This window comes from Eleutherodactylus coqui, chromosome 3, assembly GCF_035609145.1.
Source record: "Eleutherodactylus coqui strain aEleCoq1 chromosome 3, aEleCoq1.hap1, whole genome shotgun sequence".
NCBI classification, from domain to species: Eukaryota; Metazoa; Chordata; class Amphibia; order Anura; family Eleutherodactylidae; genus Eleutherodactylus; species Eleutherodactylus coqui.
The window spans coordinates 75,782,548-75,801,067 of record NC_089839.1 but is presented as its reverse complement, the minus strand read 5'-3'; the positions used below and the strand labels follow the sequence as shown (position 1 = coordinate 75,801,067).

The following is an 18,520-nucleotide window of genomic DNA, read 5'->3' as shown; positions in this document are numbered from 1 at the left end:
AGCTACGTGCACACTAGAGACATGTTCAGTCTATCAAAAATACCCGAAAACTCAACCAAAATCAATGTGCTCCTATAGATTTTGCCATAGCTGTCATTGCCAACTCTGCTATTAGATCTCAAAGAAAGACTATCCTGTATCCAGATCGATCTGCACTTCATTGGTTTGAAATGTATAGAACATCTGTTTGATATCAGTGCGATTGTCATAAATATACCTCTTTTTTATGAATATTATTGCCCTTTATATCTCATGTGTCATTTGAACTCATAAATAAAGATCCAGAAAGAAATGGCAATACGATTTTAATAGAGATCGTTTAAATCTGACTGGGACAAGCCAGAATACATAGTCATAAATAAAGTATACAGAAACCATAAATTAAGCCTTTTCAAGCATTTTACTTAGAAAAAAAAACATTAAACTTTTTTTTGTGAAATACAACATTTCCTTTTTTTAACATGGAGAATTTTACAGACTTTTGGTCCTTTGTAAAACTACACAGCATATAGGGATCCACCACATTCACAAAAAATATTACCCCCTGCAACAAAGGGGGAACACAAAAATGTAGTCAAACGCAGTTCAACAAACCTGACAGCTAAAAAGGAGGTCAAAACAAACTGTACATCTCAAGGAAAAGGGGCAGGGAACACATACTATTGTTGTACATAGATTTATACAGTCATTGTAAGCAAGTCCATTTCTGTATGGTGTCTAGAATTAGGAAGAGTTCATTATGGGTCTGGAATACACACCTTGATAGTATGAGGGGTCGCTCGAAATGGGTGAAGATTCTAAGCCAGTTTTGTTCGTTACTGAGCTCATTGTTAAACTACCTGCCATGGGCGAACCATATCCTGAATAATGCATCACCTGTTCATAGGCTTTCAAGTCCATTTTATGGTGGTGGTGACTGTGGTGATGGTGGTGGTGGTGGTGTTGCTGTTCTGAGGACATTAGGTTGTTGATGGAGAAAGGATGGTTGAAAGAGTAGTGGTGTTCTGGTTTGAGGTGGGACTGGGCTTCATGGGACAACACAGAGTGGTGTTGGGAAAGCAAGTGTTGGGCTTGGGAAACTGGAGATGCAGTATGATCTGGGCTCAGACCTTGGTTGGATTTCATGTCTACAAGGGTCCTCTTCTGTTCTTGGCATGGGGATGAGCTGGAATGAGGAGACTCGTTGCCCCCAGAACTTTCCGAACTGCTGTTGGTGGCAGCAGAACCCACACTAGATGCCCCTTCAGAGAGTTTCTTACCACCACCATCTCTAGGGGTGTGCTTTTTGTCGCACTTAAAACGCTTCTGGCGTCTCAGATAGCAACCATTCTCAAACATGTTACCAGAGTCCGGATGAAGAGTCCAGAAAGAACCCTTGCCAGGTTTATCTGGAGACCTTGGTACTTTTAGGAAACAGTCATTAAATGACAAAGAATGGCGGATTGAGTTCTGCCAGCGCTGCTGGTTCTGTCTGTAGAAAGGGAATAGGTCCATGATCCACTGGTAGATCTCACTCAAGGTCAACATCTTGTTAGGAGACTGTTGGATGGCCATCGTAATAAGGGATATGTAAGAGTATGGAGGCTTGGCATGAGTGTAGCTCCTACGGTAAGTTTTAGGATCCCTGGATCTGTTAATATTAGATTGTCCATATATTGGGCTCATCGAATTGATGTTGGTATAGGGTGCCAGTGCGTTCATTGATGTCGCCTGTGCGCTCATAGGGCTCATGCTAGGGCTCAGATGAGTAGCCATACTTGCTACACCGGAGCCCATGCCAGCCATTGCGCCAGTGCCAGGAGACATGCCAGTGAGAGAAGGGCTCATTCCAGTGTTCACATAGGACATGTTCATGGAACTTGCTGTCATGTTAGCCGTGGTGCTCATTGCTGACATACTCATATAGGTGTTCATGGTGTTCATGCTTAGTCCAGCATTCATGTTACTTACTGAGGAATAAGCCTGCAAAAGGAAAGTGGCATGTTACTATTTAGAAGGAAATTGGGGTAGTGAACATTGATGATTATATATGAGGAGCGTTTTTCTAAAATGAGTCAAGTCCATTTTTAAAGATTTTGCACCTTGTGATGCAGAGGAATCCCTTTGCTTCTGTTTACAGGTCTACAAGGCAATATTTAAGGAAAGTGAGTTATTTACCGTTGTATAACAATTTTATTTAATGCTGTCAACTGACAATGGAAAGGAGTTGGAAGAAGAAATCGCCTGTGATTGCAAGATGGAAAATGACCCATAAACCATGAATGGGGTAAACAAACTACGGTATCTATGACTTTAATAATATTAATAGTAATAATAAAAGAATTGTGATATCAAAATGAGCTCCTGCATTGCTTCTTCTCGTAATATTATTTTTGTTAATAAGTGACTAAAACAGTTCCTTGTTACTTGACTCATTTTACAAAATCTCCTCATATATATGTGTGTGTTTTTCCTGTAATATACATATATATATATATATACATATATATATATATATATATATATATATATATATATATATATATATATATATATATATATATACACACATACTGTACTGCACGAAAAGTTTTAGCTAGGTGTGGAAAAATACTGCAAACCCTTTTTTTAAAAATAGAAGGTGTCTGATTGACTCCAAATGTATTCAATGGAAGGACAACGGCCCCAAACATACAACCAGCGTCATAAAAAGTATATTCGGTTCAAAGAAGAACTATGAGTCCTGGAAGTGATAATATGGCTCCACAGATCCCTGATCATGGAATTTGTCTGGGTTTATATGAAGAGACAGAAGGACTTAAGCAATGCTAAAATCACAGAAAATCTATGGTTAGTTCCCCAAGATGTTTGCAACAACCTTCCTGCCAAGTTCCTTCAAAAACTGTGTGCAAGTGTACCTAGAAGAATTGAAGCTGCCTTGAAGAGTGGTCGCACCAAAATACTGATTTAATTCAGATTTCTCATCTGATCATACATCTCGCATTTTGTTAATTGACAAAAGAAAAAACCTTTTGACATTTCAGTCCCTGAAAGCATTCATTCTTTGCAGCATTTCCTCCATACCTGCCTAAAATCTTTACATAGTACTGCGAATATATATATCCCAAATATATATATCCCATATATATATATATATATATATCCCAAGGCTAATAGTGTGCCATATATATAACATGTAATGTAAACTTATGCACAGGGATATATATATGTGTGTATCTGTGCGTATGTTGCGTGTGTGTTACACATACACACTATGTATACCGTATACGTATATGCTGCATATAAAGTACACTACTAAAATAGCAGTACCAGCAGTAAATACTCTTTCTTCTTTTCTTCCAACGTGAACCACCCTACAAGGGTAAACTTTAACGTTAGCTATTTTGGTTAGAACCCCTCCTACCTAATCTCTAACTGGTAAACAATTGTCAATTTATAGGCAGGGGAAACTGCAATTCCAGCAAATAATGATTTCATGCTTCCACCTGTACCACTACATTGTTATCACTATTCATTCATGTTGTATTTGTTGATTTAATAACAGAAGAGAACTTGTCAGGCACTGACTGTATTAGCCAAACTAGAACAGAAGAAAAAATTCATACAAGCAACCCTAAAACTGAAACCCAACTACTGGTCAACAATCAACTGTACTTGTGTTATGAGTGGTGACCTACTTCTTGATACTTAGATGAAAATGTCATAAGTTCATTACTTTGAAAGTTTGATTAGTTGTTATATTTACAAGAAGAACTTTTTTTTTCACTTTCTCTCTCCCCCCAATCTTCCCCCCCACCCCACCCCATGCCAAACATAACGTTGTTGGGATAGTGTGTGGCTCAGTCATCGAAGAGGATTTGGAGGCGCCACAAGTCAATATTTGATCACAAAGTTAATATTATCCCAAGGCTAACAGTGTGCTATAAAGAGAGAGAATGACAGAAAGTAGAGAGAGAGCTGGTTACCTCTGGTTCTGTGTAGTAGCTGCTCCAGTCTGAATGCTCATGTCCTTCCATTTTCACAGCTCCTAGCATACTGGAAGCTGTGTGCATGGCAGTTTAAAATTTAACAGCAGCAACCAACAACAGTGATAGCAACAAAAAGAGAGAGAGGGAGAGAGAGGAACCCTCCCTCCCTAGCACTCCCTCTCCCTCTCTGAACTAGGAGGGGGAAGGAGAGAGCTGCAGCTTGGGTTGTGCTGCTGCTGCCGCAGATCTGAGCTGTGGCTTCTGGGCTGGAGACTGAAGGGATGACAGCTCAGGCTTGTGAAGGGAGAATAGCAGCTCCTATCCTTCACAATGGTGGTGGTGATAATGATGATGATAACAGTGCTGTGGTGACGTTGCTGCTGCTGGGTGATATAGCATGCAGCTCTACAAGAGCCTCCAATCCCAAAGTCCTCAGCAGCCAATTTGAATAATCAGCTCACACCTAGGAGTCAGACTCTTCTTTGACCCCCTATTGTACACCTGCGTTACACTCAAAAGAAGCAATTTGAATAGATTTATTAAGGTTTAATCTAATAGTCCAAAGAGGAGGGAAGAGAAGCTTAAACTGGGATGCTGTTATGTCTCCCCTGAACTCTTTCATTTCTTCTTCATTCTATAATGATTTTTAAACTAATATTTATAGTTATGACTTCTACAAACAAAGTCAGTACCCCCCCCCCATGCACTGTATACATACACATATACTATATGAGATCAAGTGCATCCAGAAATTATATTAAATAAATTAAATGCAGAACATATACATACATGGAAACAAGTGAAGCTAGTGCACCCAGCGTTCTCATGCACCACATATATAACTATGAATGTGTAGATAGCAAATACTGCAGCGTGAAGTGCTGCATATAATGTACAGATGCCATGTATACTACACTATAACAGTGAATAATGCACTTTAATCCACTTATTACATGTTCTTGCGCCTACCTGTTTCTCTGTACATAAGTGGCACCTATATATCCTATGCAGCACTTTCCTCTGCAGTTCTTACTATCTACAGTGTAATATATATATATATATATATATATATATATATATATATATATATATATATATATATATATATATATATGTTGCACTATAGGTAGTAAATACTGCAGAAGAAAGTGCTGCATAGGGTATACAGGTGCCACTTATGTACAGAGAAACAGGTAGGCGCAAGAACATGTAATAAGTGGATTAAAATGCATTATTCGCCATATAGATATATATACATACAGCGACGTACACAGAAGGAGCACAGTACATCTGACCTTTGAATGTAAAATACTATATATTCAGCTAGCAAACATGTAATACAGCAAATACAGCATATTACATACATTAAATACGGCATTGCTACTTGTCAACTACACGGACACTAGTAAGTCAAAGAACCCACGAAGTAAAAAAAAAAAAAAATATATATATATATATATATATATATATATATATATATATATTAGAATTTCCTGTATAAATACAGAATATAATTATCAGTCTATATTTATACGGTATATCCTATGCTATATGGGATGATACTGTCCGTATTGCAATGGAAGAACAATATATAATACGTCTCGTTCCCATGCAAAGCAACAATGTCACATCTCATAATAAAATATAATCTAATATACTTTTGGAAGGTCAAATCCTCAAAACAATCTGAAATAGCAAAGCGATATGTATATATATGTTCATGCGAGTCATGCAGACGTCGGGGCCGGCAGGCATGTGATGAGCGCGATATGATGGGCGAATTTGCATTGCGCACATGTTCTACATTGCAAGTTGCAAATAGAAAATCCAGTTTCAGCTCATCAGAATTTTTTATCTCTCTCTCAGAATTTTATTTTCTACGACCAGGACGAATTTCTGTTCTTTTCAGGAAAAATAGATTCAGTCCAGCAGCCCCATCCATTTTGGGGAGACAGCAGATAGCTGCAGCGCTTTCCATCATATTGAAGAACCACAGAATATCCCAACAAAATATCAGCAATTGAAGATGGGTTCCATGACCGGGGTGCACTTGTGCAGCATCCAGCAGCAGCAGCTCCATCCCCAGTGCTGCCTTCCTTCCAGCTCCAGGAAGACAAGCACTGCTGCCTGCTGCAACATATATTTATTCTACAGGAGACGTTTGCTGTGTGAGATATTAAACAAAGTAAAGTTTATTTAACGTGTTTGATCATCACAGATTTAGCAGATCGTCTCAGCGATGGTCAATAAATTGGGCCTTAGGAAAACAAGGGAATTCTCATCTAGAATGGAGTTGTGAATTTGGTTTGTACAATCCTGTACACAGTACTAGTCATATAGATAGAAGGGATTATAGCTAAATATTTGTGCCTCTATTTATAGCCGTTCACATACATGTAAAATACACACAGATGAGTACTTAGACTCTACTGCAATCTACTGTTCTAAGAACATGTTATAAAAGAGGCATTATTAATAATCTTCTCATGGATAGTGAATTTATTAGAAACTATGCTGCTAAAGATTATTGCTGCCCTTGCACATGACAGAACATACAGTAGGCTTCATGATTTATTTATGGTGATTCTTAGTAGATAGATAGATGATAGGTGAATGGGTAGATAGATGATAGATAGATAGATAGATAGATAGATAGATAGATAGATAGATAGATAGATATGAGATAGATAGAGAGATGAATAGATGATAGGGGGATAAATAGATAGATGATGGCTAGCTAGACAGATAGACAGATACATAGATAATAGGTGGATGGGTAGTGGTGGATGGATAGATATTAGTTAGATAGATAGATAGTCATTAGTTAGAGAGATAGATATTAGTTTGATAGATAGTCATTAGATAGATAGATAGATAGATAGATAGATAGATTATACAAGGTGGATGAGGTTTGGTGTAGAGGTGAAATTGTGCATTGGATCCTTTTGCAATTCACACAGGTAAGTGAGAATTATTGGGAGGAGAGCTCCCCCTCTTGTCTTTTTTATGTACTTCTACCTAAATACCCAGGGAGTAATTACATTACGGGTATATTCACACAAATGATTTTTCCATCCAACTTTCTGATCAGACCGAAATCGGATGGAAATAAAGCATATTATTTTAAATGGTTATATTAAAATGTGCAATTTTTTTAAATAGGACGAACAGTTAGAGCAAAAATAAAATCACACCATGTTCTATTTTGTTGCAATTTTCAGAGAAAAATCACCCATTCAAATTCATGGGTGCATTAAAAAAAAACAAAAAAACAGGCGGCACTTGTTTAACGCAATTGTGATCCGTTTTTATTGAATGTAACCATGGTAATGAAAAAAAGGTGTGTAGAAGCGGTAAGTGTGCAGAACCCATCATGTTTTTATTTTTATGCGCATAAAAATCTAATGAAAAATGGATGAAAATTATTTGGAAAAATCAGAGAAAAGCATAATATTCGTGTGAAAATTGCGCATAAAATTAGTCTGATTTTTCAGATCTGAAAAAGAAACACGAGTAAATACAACCTATAGTTGTATTTACGTGGGTGAGTTTCAAACTCAATGTCTGTGCATTGTGAGATGAACAGAAATTGCGCATGAAAAGAATCCCTTATTTTCAATGTTGTAATTCACATGAATCATTTTCGCTGAGGCCGAGAGTGCGAGAATGAAAAATTGCAGCACGTACTATTTTGGGGTGATTCTATTTAGAAATTGCTCATTATTTCCTATATAGTAAAGTGATCCGCGCCTCCAATTAAAGATACAGCAGAAACAAACTCACCTAGTGCTAGGCGGGACCTCGGTAAACCAGGTACCCGCCTGTACCGAAGATCCAAGTAGGCATGTAGCAAGTGCTTGGGTCCTCCATCGATCCCAAACGGGAGAGCAGCAGATGTAATAGGCCCCAAAATGGATAACCAAAATGGGGAATATACCGATGGAGAGAAGAGAAAATCACAGCCGCGCTCGTGCTATCGGCCCAAAAAATCTTGTACTGAGAACATATCCAACATAGGACTCTGAACCCCAGACTACATAAACCGGACGAGGATTTATTCAAAACGACTTTTTGACATCAAACAGAGAGAAAAAATATTGGACAGAAAAAATATTAATAATGCAACGCGTTTCGGCATCCATATGATGCCTTTCTCAAGCATATATTTCCAAAAGTGAAACTCCCTCTCTTCCCTCCACCATTATTTCCTATGGGAGCAAAAAGAAAAAAATTGCATCACATTCACATGTAAGTGCCATTTTGATGCAAGTGCGATGCATTTTTTTCCTATTTTTACCTTTGAAACAACATGCGGTTTTCACACACGTGAAAAACGCAAGTGAAAATCACATGTGCAGTAATGCAATGCGATGCCTTTTTCTTGCAAAACGCATTGTAGTCGCAGGAATGAATTGTAGGTTTACGAGTGCTATATTGTGAGTTTCTTGACCATAGGCACAACTATGCTTGTTGGTAGGGAGCATTGTTGCGCCTGAATGAGGGTAGAGCGTCAGAGCGCAGGAGTTTAAAAAACGGCATTGGAATATAGGTGCTGCCCAATCTTTCCCGCACGTAGTATTCACTACTTGCAGGGAACGTAGGGCAGTTCCTTTCTTTTCTCTGCCATACAATTAATGGCATGTTACATTGGCATGTCCTATTTCATGTCCATGATATGGACAGGAATAGGACATGTAATGAGTTTTTTCCAGTGAATAATCGATCTGTATGAAAAAACGTCAATGTGCAATGTGCCTATAATGGGCCCATGTGCTGTCCATAGATTAACACAGAAGGTACACGGCCCCTCCAAATGCACTAGTGTCCTGGGGGCCTAACGAAGAACTATAAGAAGCTCTTTTACCCTATTTAACTTCATTTGCATACACTGGGAATAGTTTTACCAAAAAGGGACATTCCTGGAACATACAGATTGTGTTTATGCCTATTGCATGGCTCCGAACTCTTTCTATTTACTTCTGTGCATGATGGCAGTTGTTCATACTGGTGGAAGATCATTCGGCCATGACTGCCAATTTCCATGAAGTGGGATCCATAGTAATACCATTACAGCAGGCTGCAATTGGCCACCGTGATTTACTTCTTAGGGCCAGTTTACATATGCTCCCTTCTCCAGAATTTTTTACCTTAGGCATTTTTTCGTACCACACTTCTTATTGGGTCAGTTTTGTCTTTGGTGGTATCAGTTTTTCCACTGGACATTTCTTTTTTTTTAAACTCTTTTTTATTACAATTTTTTCATAATCAAAAACAAAATAAAACATATCATCAACTCACATTACAATACAAGAAAAACAAAAAGCGTAATCAAATCACACTTACATTTAACACATGTACATGTTGAATAATTGCATTGCAATGGTTAACAATTTTATATATATATATATAAACAAACAAATCACGGCATGCTCTATTTCTGTGCGGGGCTCTGTGAGAAATATCACTCACCTGCCGCCGGCTCCTGTCTGTGCCGGCTGCGCGGCAAGCCGGCACATCAAACAGCTGGAGCTGGTGGGCGCGGGTGAGTACGCGCTGGTGCATGCAGGCGCTCAGGTCGGGTCCCGCGGCGAGAATCCTCGCCGCCGGATCCGACCCGCTTGTCTGCGGGCGCTGGATATTGAGAGTATAGCTTTGTGTCTCTTTGGTTGTTCTCTTTATTAATTTGCTATATTCTATGGCGTATCAATATACAAAAATTTCTATTTATTGCCTGAAAATATTGTCTTCTCATCTCCTATATGATTTAATAATATTGCTTTATGTTATTTTTAATCCTCCTAATCTATCCGCTCCTGCTTGAGTGTGATACCAGGATGTGTTACTAAATGGGCGCATGCATTCTAAGATCTCATCCGGGTCCATGAATCTTTCTATGAAAACTCCCCATTTCCCCCAAAATTTCAATGCTTGGGATTCTGCATGTTTTTCTGTCTCCGATCTCTCAATTTTTAGAAGGTGTTTTAGTTGCTGTATGATATCTGGCACTCCCGGGGGACTGGCCTGCAACCATTTTGCTAACATGCTCCTCTTGCCTATCATAATAGTATGTATCAAATTAGCATTTTTTATTTGGCTAGCGAGGGAGTGAAATACATAATCTTGTGGGCTCAATGGTATAGTAATTACTGCAAGTTCATGTACCAATGATCTAATTTCTGTCCAGAGTGTTTTGAATGGGGGCAATGCCAGATTCCATGCAGAAAATCTGTTTTTGGTTGTGAGCATCTAGGGCACACCTGCAGTCTAGTTGGGCTCCTGGGATGCGGGGGTATGCTGAAACCATAAATCGCTCCATGTATGATTTTAAAATAGGTTTTCCTCTATCTCTTATTATAGCCTTTCGTATAGAGGTCCAACCAGCTACCAGTTTTTGAGATTTCTGGGTCTTGTAGTTTCCATTTTCATTTTTTAAACAGAGGTGTACTATCTGTTTCGGCCCACCCCTCCTTGAATCGGTAGTATAGATCAGATATAGAATGCCTTTGCAATGATTCTTTCATGAACCTGTCAATTGGATTTGTTATTGCCTCTTTTAAGACATCCCCAAGTCTCTAGCTCTTAGAAAACCCTTTATTTGTGCATATGGTAAAAAGTGTGATGCGGGTATGGACATTTCTTTGAGTCTAATAGAGAAATGTTGCATCAGTTTTGGTCATCTCAGATAAAGAACTAGCCAGAGACAAATTATATGGGTGAACAGGCCCCTCTTTAAGACTTACATTTCTTATTGTTCTCATAATAGAGTCAAACATACACTACGTTGACAAAAGTATTGGGACCCCTACCAATCATGTGCGGTCCGGAGACAGGGGTATGTAAATCGAATGTGTGAGCATTAGGTATAAATGAGAGTATCACACAGGCATATCCCAGTACAGAAACCCACAGAATACCATGAGGTGTAGAGCTAACTGACTTCCAATGGGGTCTGGTGGTAGGATGACATCACAGCACTTTTGGACCTTCCAAAGTCCACTGTTGGTGATGCTATTTGGTAAATATCTCGTGTGTGTAGATCAGCTACTTCGGAGAGACCTCGTAAACTGACACAACATGGACAACGAAGCCTTGAACAAGCCGTGAAGGCATCACGCACAGAAATATTCACTCAGGAGGTCTCACAGTCCATTGGAACATCCATTAGCACCATAACCATCAATTGGAAATTGTATCGAAAGGGTTATTATTAGAGATGAGCGAACCTACTCGTTTCGAGTAATTACTCGATCGAGCACCGCGATTTTCGAGTACTTCCGTACTCGGGTGAAAAGATTTGGGGGGCGCCGGGGGGCGGGGGGAGGCGTGGCGGAGCGGGGGGGTAGCAGCGGGGAACAGGGGGGAGCTCTCTCTCTCTCTCCCTCTCCCCCCCACTCCCTGCTGCAACCCCCCACTCACCCACGGCGCCCCCCGAATCTTCTCGCCCGAGTACGGAAGTACTCAAAAAAGAGCTTCCAACTAAAAGCCCTGGACAATAGGCTGCTATTACTAAGGAGACCAAAGCTGAAACCTTTGATCTCTGTTTTAGCAGGGTTCTACTCAATTCCAGCATTTTGGTAGAACAGAATAGCATATTCGACTAACTGGCCAAAATGCTGACATTGAATGGAAACCTGCTAATATGTAGACCAAAGCTTGCAGCTTTGTGGCTAATAGCAGACTATGGAGCAATCTAGGCTTTCATCTGGATGCCGTTTTCAGTCATCCAGATGGAGTCCTGGGATGGAACGCCCTAATGAGGGTAAAGATGCCATGTGAATGTAGCCTTAAAGGGGTTACCCAATTCTAGCTCTTTTCAGACAGTGCCATACATTACATAGTGGCCAGGGTTGGTACTGCAGGCTAAGTCCCTTTCACTTCAATAGGATTAAGCTGGTAGTACCAACCCATTGTATGGAGCTGTCTGAAAACAGCTGAAAGTGGGACAACCCTTATAAGGTACCTTTACACGGGATGACTGTTGCTCCTGTGGATTTACACAGCAATGATAGTCTTTCTATGCATGGAGGCGGTGAGGGATGGGGATCGCTTCCAGCCACCTGCCCTCATTCACAGTGAGGGTGCCTTCACACGTGTGATGAAATCACGCAATGCGAGAGTGAGTAAAAACGCAGAATGATGAAACCAATGATATATTCAATGGTTTCCTTCACATTTGCGATGTTTTCACTCATGCAATGTGCAGTGGAAAAAAAATCGCAACGTGTCCTATCTTTTTGCATTTTGATTTTTTTTATCCCCCATGTTTCCATATAGAGCCTCCTTGGGATTTTCATGTGATGTGTTTTTAATATTAAAAAAGTCCTTTGTTTGTTTATTAAATGTTTGTTTGTTTATTAACATGTTTGTTTATTATAAAACCCAATAAAAATAATTGAAAAGAAAGTCCTATTGACTTTTGCGCAAAAAATCACGGCAAACGGCAGCGATGTTTTTACGAGACAAAGCTGCACTGCCACTCAAAAATCGCGGGAAAAAAGTCGCCGTGATGCTCTTGCAGCAATATCGCGAACGCCAGTGTGAAGGAGCCCTAAAGAGGGAGTTGAGCATAGATGACTGTCTGCCTATTTATAAGAGCCGGTAGCTGCTGTGTTTTCAGTTCAGCTAAAAACGAAGCGACTCTGACAAGTGAGTGATTTGTTGCTCAGCGCCTTATCAGCGGCCGCTGGTGCATGGGACGACTATGGCCTGAATTTGCCGTTTCCAAAAATTAATTGGGTCATAAATTGCCTGGTGTAAGTGTTAGAGTTCAGCGAACATACTCTGCCGAGCGTGATGCTCGTTCGAGTATTAGCGTACTCGATGTTGCTCCTTACTCGAACGAGCATCAAGCCGTTTTCGACCCCTCCCTGTTTTTGGCTCCTCCCCTCTGTGACGTGCCTGTTTTGGCCCCTCCCCGCTGCGATGCAGCCCGCGTCAATGGCAATTTTTTTGTCGGGCTGGCAGGGGAGAGAGAGAGAGAGAGAGAGAGAGAGAGAGAGGAGGAAAAAAAAAGGTCGGCACCCGGCGTCCCACATACAAGAATGCTTGAGTCTCCCATTGTAGTCAATGGGGTTTGTTACTCGAGTAGAGCTCTCGAATTTTACGAAATGCTCGACTCGAATAACGCGGACCCGAGCATTTGGGTGTTCGCTCATCTCTAGTAAAGGTACTTTTACTGTATCCCATACATGATATCTTATTGATTAAGTGTAATTAAACTGAAGGAGAAGAAAGGGCAATAAAAATGAAAGCACAGATTTGGTTTTGATGTAAACACCTCAGCTTTATTTTTTCACATATTTTAGAAGCATATATTTTCCATATAAGCAGAACATCAATCGTGACATCTAGAAGAAACTCTAAATTTTATGAAAGTTAAAAAAAAGGACACTTTACATTTCTTCCCCAATGATCTCATAATCTATTCTTTTCAAGCCTGACACAGAGCAAATATAAAGTCATAGGAAAACATGTGTTAATGTAAGATATGGCCCATTTCCAGACAGCTTCTTTCAAGGAAGATAAATTGTGCATCTTCAAATCAAGCAACATTTAGGAATCTTTGTAGGTTAATGTGCCATACACAACTACGGCTTTCTTTTTGAGGTTAATATGGGTTTTCAGGTTTCCCGCTATTGAAATAAAATAGAACACTGCCGCTGGAAAAAACTTCTATTAATGATGTTTTCATATTTTTATGCAGTATTTACTAAACAGTCACAAGCTTTCACCTATTTACCAGTTACACTATGACTATAACTACAGTACCATCTCTGCTTTCTACACATGTCTGTGCATTTATCCATGGCAAAGTAACTCTGAAAATGTACTTTGAAGAAAAGTCAACAGGATTTTTGCATTGCCCTTAAATAAGAATATTCTTCAGTGCTAAGGTCAATTTAAAGGTCCATACTGTTGTGGCTTGTTGGCCGCAAACAGAAATAAAGCCAGGGTGGTGTAAAGGAGATATACCTGGTCCATGACACCTTGGGCACATGCATCTGGTCATTTGGCACTTATGGATACTTCTCCCGTTCCCTTAGGAGTTGTCCGTCAGTAATCCCTATGTGTTTCTAGTCACTGTTGAAGTTCACTTAGGTGTTGTGTTTCGGAAATCTCTCATTGCTTAATTTTCCCTTCTTGTCTTCCCTGCTTCAACTTCTCCTGTGGTATGTGGACTGATTGGCCAACGGGGAGGTGTTTCCTCTAGCCCGCCAATCAGCCATAGATGAAGTGTATTTATTTTGACTCCACAGCTACATAGTGACCAGTTATTGATCTGTGTGCATACATGCTGTGTGGACCTTTGTCTGTAATTCAGTATTACTTATGTTTGGTCTAATTCGTCCTGATTGAACCACCTGTCTGATGGTGATCAGATCCCTGAGTTTTGTCTTCAATGTTCCACCCATTAGATACTAGTCAGAAGCTTCAGTCAAGTCCTGTTAGCTCCCCTTTGTCTATTGACAGTCAAACATCTGATGGTCATGTCGCTCTCCTGTACTCTGTCCTATTTGTTGTGTTTGGTGTGGTTGTGGACTCTTCTCTGCTATGAGCTTTCTCCTTGCCCTGTTTGCATTTTCATCTTGCATTTTCAGTCTATGTCCCCTAGGTAAAGGACCTAGGGCTGTCCATATCAGATTGATCATCTTACTTTTTGCCAGGGCCCTCTAAGCCAAGACTGACTAGCAATCCTATTCCTGTGTTTTCGTGTTTTCCTCATTTTGGTGATAATACAAATATGTTGGTCCATTAGGGACATTTATGGCGTCAAGGTTTGATATGTTAGTGACGTCATGAACATAACACATGCATACAGCAAAGCTTCATGTATGCACTGGTTTTAGAGCCCCTAAATGAAAAAACCCTCTATGTTCTCTATTCATAATGGTACCGTATGGCTTTATGGCTATAGTCACAGTATTACAGGTATCATAATGCAGTATTGGGCATGAGGTATTACTCTAGATGAGCCCAGCCAATTTTAGCCTTAGGGACCTGAAGAATTTTGGCTCTTTCCCACTTTTTAGTCAGGCTTGGCTTTATGAAGCATTGGTTTTGAAGAACAAGTTATACAAGTTGAATATGTATGTTCCACCAGCCCCCAAAGTGTCAATGAAGGGCCGGGACTCTTTGTTGTTGCAGTCAGGGCTGTAGGTAACAAAATCACTTTATGCCTCACAGCTCTGCTCAATATCTTAAAGCATTAAAAAACATGCTGGACAGAGATGCATCTATATTATGGCGGATAGGACCCATAATCCATGCCTTTATTATAACAAAGCCATAACAAATGAAAATTTATGCCATCAATCAGACTTCTTGTCTTTTCTGTACCAATGGTCAATGTATGTATATCTAGGGAGGAATTTTCTTTATAGGGACAAGGCAAAAGGCTGTTGATCTTGTATCTGTATCTTGTGTGGTAGGTCTCGAAAATCAGCATAAACCTCAGACACTTCCTGAAGATTGCCTGAAATACACAAGTTTGAAAGCTGTCGCCCAGGACTTTACACTTTGCCTCCTCTACTACTGTTTGTGCACCTGAAGCTCACAACCACCAGCAATGTTGCATCCTTGAGAATAGAGGAAGAAATGGCAGCTGGACATGAAATAGTCCAGGAAGTGTTTTCTACTCCCCAGGATATATCTGCATGACAAGGAGAACATTATTTCCTACAGGTGGAAAGCTGTGTTTGTCTTCTACCCCAGGGAGTTGATGAGTCGGGAATGTGAAGACTGTCAATTCTTTTCTTCTTTGGCTGTAAAATACTCAACAATCTTAGTAGAAAATTAGCGTGGGTGATCCCAGGCTATGTAAACACAGTTTGGACACTTACATTGTCCCAACTGGTCAACATACTTCTAGAACATACAGCGATGCTTTCAAATATAGGAACACATTGAATTACTTGAGTACTGGACTAGACTCACGCATATGTTGAAAAGACTATACACATTTCACCGCATGCTTGTCTAAGAAGACACACTACTATGGCAGTCAAGGTTTTTATGAGAAGGCGTCTTCCTAATAATCCTTTAGAGAAAGCAAATGTTGATTCAGACATTAGTAAAGAGGAATAGCCATCCAGTCCTATACACAAAGACATGACGAAATATTTAAGCATCATCACAAATATTTAAGGAGGTCATTTTACCGAGTGACATTTTAGAGATCTTGCTTGTTAACGGCTAAGATTACATAATAAATAGTATTCAAGACCTAAAGAATCAAGGTTTGCAAAAGTATAACGGATGGAAATCCATTCCCAACCTATGTGTCTGTGTCATAATCTTCCCTAATATGACTGATACATGGTCAAAAATCCCTTGGTTTGGGAATAGTCTGTTGTCATACTAAGAGTTCCCCTTAAAGAAAAGCTGATGAAGTTATTAGAAACCAACCAAATACTTATGGATTACCCATGCCATCTATTGTCTTTAATGTGTATCCCTGTAAGTCTTCAATGCCTAGAGTGGCTTCACATGACCGTAATATGCTTGCCTCGGCGCAACATATTTGCGCATGTGACTGTGCATAGTACTATACTTTTTGCACATGAAAGGATAGTTTACACACGTACACGGCACACCCTTTCCATGGATTAAAAGGCTACTTAACCTAATGAGTTCCAGATGTGTTCTTTTCCCTGCATTTTGTGCAGTGTTTCGGGCTTCCACTTGCTTCCATGACGGGCTTGGCTATGCAAAACGCAGAAAGATAGAGCAGGTCCTACTTCTTTCTGCACATCCAAAATGTGCGGACAAAACATGCTTATGACAAGAAACCTATTGAAATCAATGGGTTCTATTCTATGTGCTTTGCATGTGCAGACTTTGCACAAGCAAATACCTGCACAACCACAGTTGTGTGAAGCCATCCTAAGGGCTCCTGCACACTGGCGAGGGCGATATTGGGCCATTAATCACGGTCCGATATCGCCCTCGCAATCCTTCTAAAATCCCCTGAATGAAACTCATTTTCACATGGAAACAGCGGGGCTGAAGGAGTCCCCAATAGCAAGGAGGTGGAGCTACAGGGGAGCCCCACCCCTATCTCTTCCAAATATGGGGAAATCTCTAGAAGATCCCGTGTAGCTCTGGCCCCTCTCTCGCTATGGGGGATTTCTTCAGCCCCGCAATCTGTTTCGCAATCTAATCCCCTTTTCTCTCCTCTTCAGCTCCAGTTATTTTTGTAACAAGTTGTTCAATTTTTTTGACCTATTTTGTGATGGCTGATTGATACAAACAATGTGCAACTGGGAAATTCAGTTGTTTTTTCGGGGGCAAAAAAGCAACAGATCTGGTTGTTATGTTACAACGAGCCTATAAGGAAGCTGCCATGAGTAAAACACAAGTTTATGAATGGCTCTCCCATTTCAAACAAGGTGAAATGTCAATTAATGATGAACCTCATTCCAGACATCCTGAGGCAAATAGGATAACTCACCTGTCCACACAGCGCTAAGTGTTGAGCAATGTCTGGCAAAAATGGCATGACCCCCTTGTCTCGTCTTCCGTATTCACCCAATCGCGTTCTGTGCAACTTTTTTAAATTTTCTCATCTTAAAAGAAACCTCGAAGGAAAACATTTTGCATATGTTGAAGAGGTGAAACAAAAAACGGCACAAGTAATAAAAGACATCAATATTAATGAGTTTACAAAATGCTTTGAGCAGTGTATTATTTCAAATGCAGAGTACTTTAACCCCTTAATGACATGGTTTATTTTGGCTCTGAGGACCAAACGATTTTTGGTATTTTTTCATCTCCATTTTTCAACAGCCATAACTTTTTTATTTTTCTGCCGACGCAGCCGTATAAGGGCTTGTTTTTTGCGTGGCGAACTGTAGTTTTTATTGGTACCATTTTTGGGTACATAGGCTATATTGTAAAACTTTTATTTTTTTATGATTGTAGGGAGAGAAAACGCATCAATTCTGCCAAAAATTATTATTATTTTTTTAAAGCATTAATTATGCAACATAAATGACACACTACATTATCCTGCTGGTCGGTACGGTTACAACGATACCAAAATTGTTATACCTATAACCTATATGCTCTATAAGACGTACCTGATGATAAGACGCACCTGGGTTTTAGAGGAGTAAAATAGGAGAAAAATATTTTGAACTCCCCAGACCAGGCAGTGAGGGAGGTATTACAGGAGAAATAAACAGCAGTAGTACCGCCTCGGAATGAAGTATATACCACTAGGTCAACCTGTCATTCAGGATCCAGGAAAGCTGAGTATAAATGTAATGGCGATCTCATTACTTTTCATCCAGCTTTCCAGGAGCCCTGAATCCCACGTTGAATAGTTATGGCAATGCATGTGGTATGCATGCTTGCATAACTCTGCAGTTGGCATTCAGGATCCTGGAAGAGCTGTGTGACAATGTAATGATTCCATTAGTTGTCACCCAACTTTCCAGGAACCCTGCATGGCATGTATCATTATGGTTATGCATAACTAGGCACAAATATATACACAATACAGGCAGCTCTTTCTCCCTCTGCCCCTCCCTCTCCTATGTAGCTGGCAGATG

General features: G+C 40.0%; 1 protein-coding gene across 1 annotated transcript; it reads right to left on the bottom strand.

Annotated features, from left to right (window-relative positions):
* Positions 1-319: 319 nt before the first annotated feature.
* On the bottom strand, positions 320-4,542 carry FOXA2 (forkhead box A2). Its single transcript, XM_066594526.1, has 2 exons — positions 3,966-4,542; positions 320-1,962 (listed from the first exon to the last, which is right to left on the bottom strand). The coding sequence occupies exons 1-2, from the start codon at positions 4,050-4,052 to the stop codon at positions 724-726; spliced, it is 1,326 nt and encodes a 441-aa protein (XP_066450623.1). The 5' UTR covers positions 4,053-4,542; the 3' UTR covers positions 320-723.
* Positions 4,543-18,520: the final 13,978 nt, after the last annotated feature.

Coding starts and splice junctions, on each gene's coding strand:
- FOXA2 (XM_066594526.1), bottom strand. CDS start 4,052: ATGCACACAGCTTCCAGTATGCTAGGAGCTGTGAAAATGGAAGGACAT. Junction 1,963..3,965: donor GCTACTACACAGAACCAGAG/GTAACCAGCTCT, acceptor TTCCTTTTGCAG/GCTTATTCCTCAGTAAGTAA.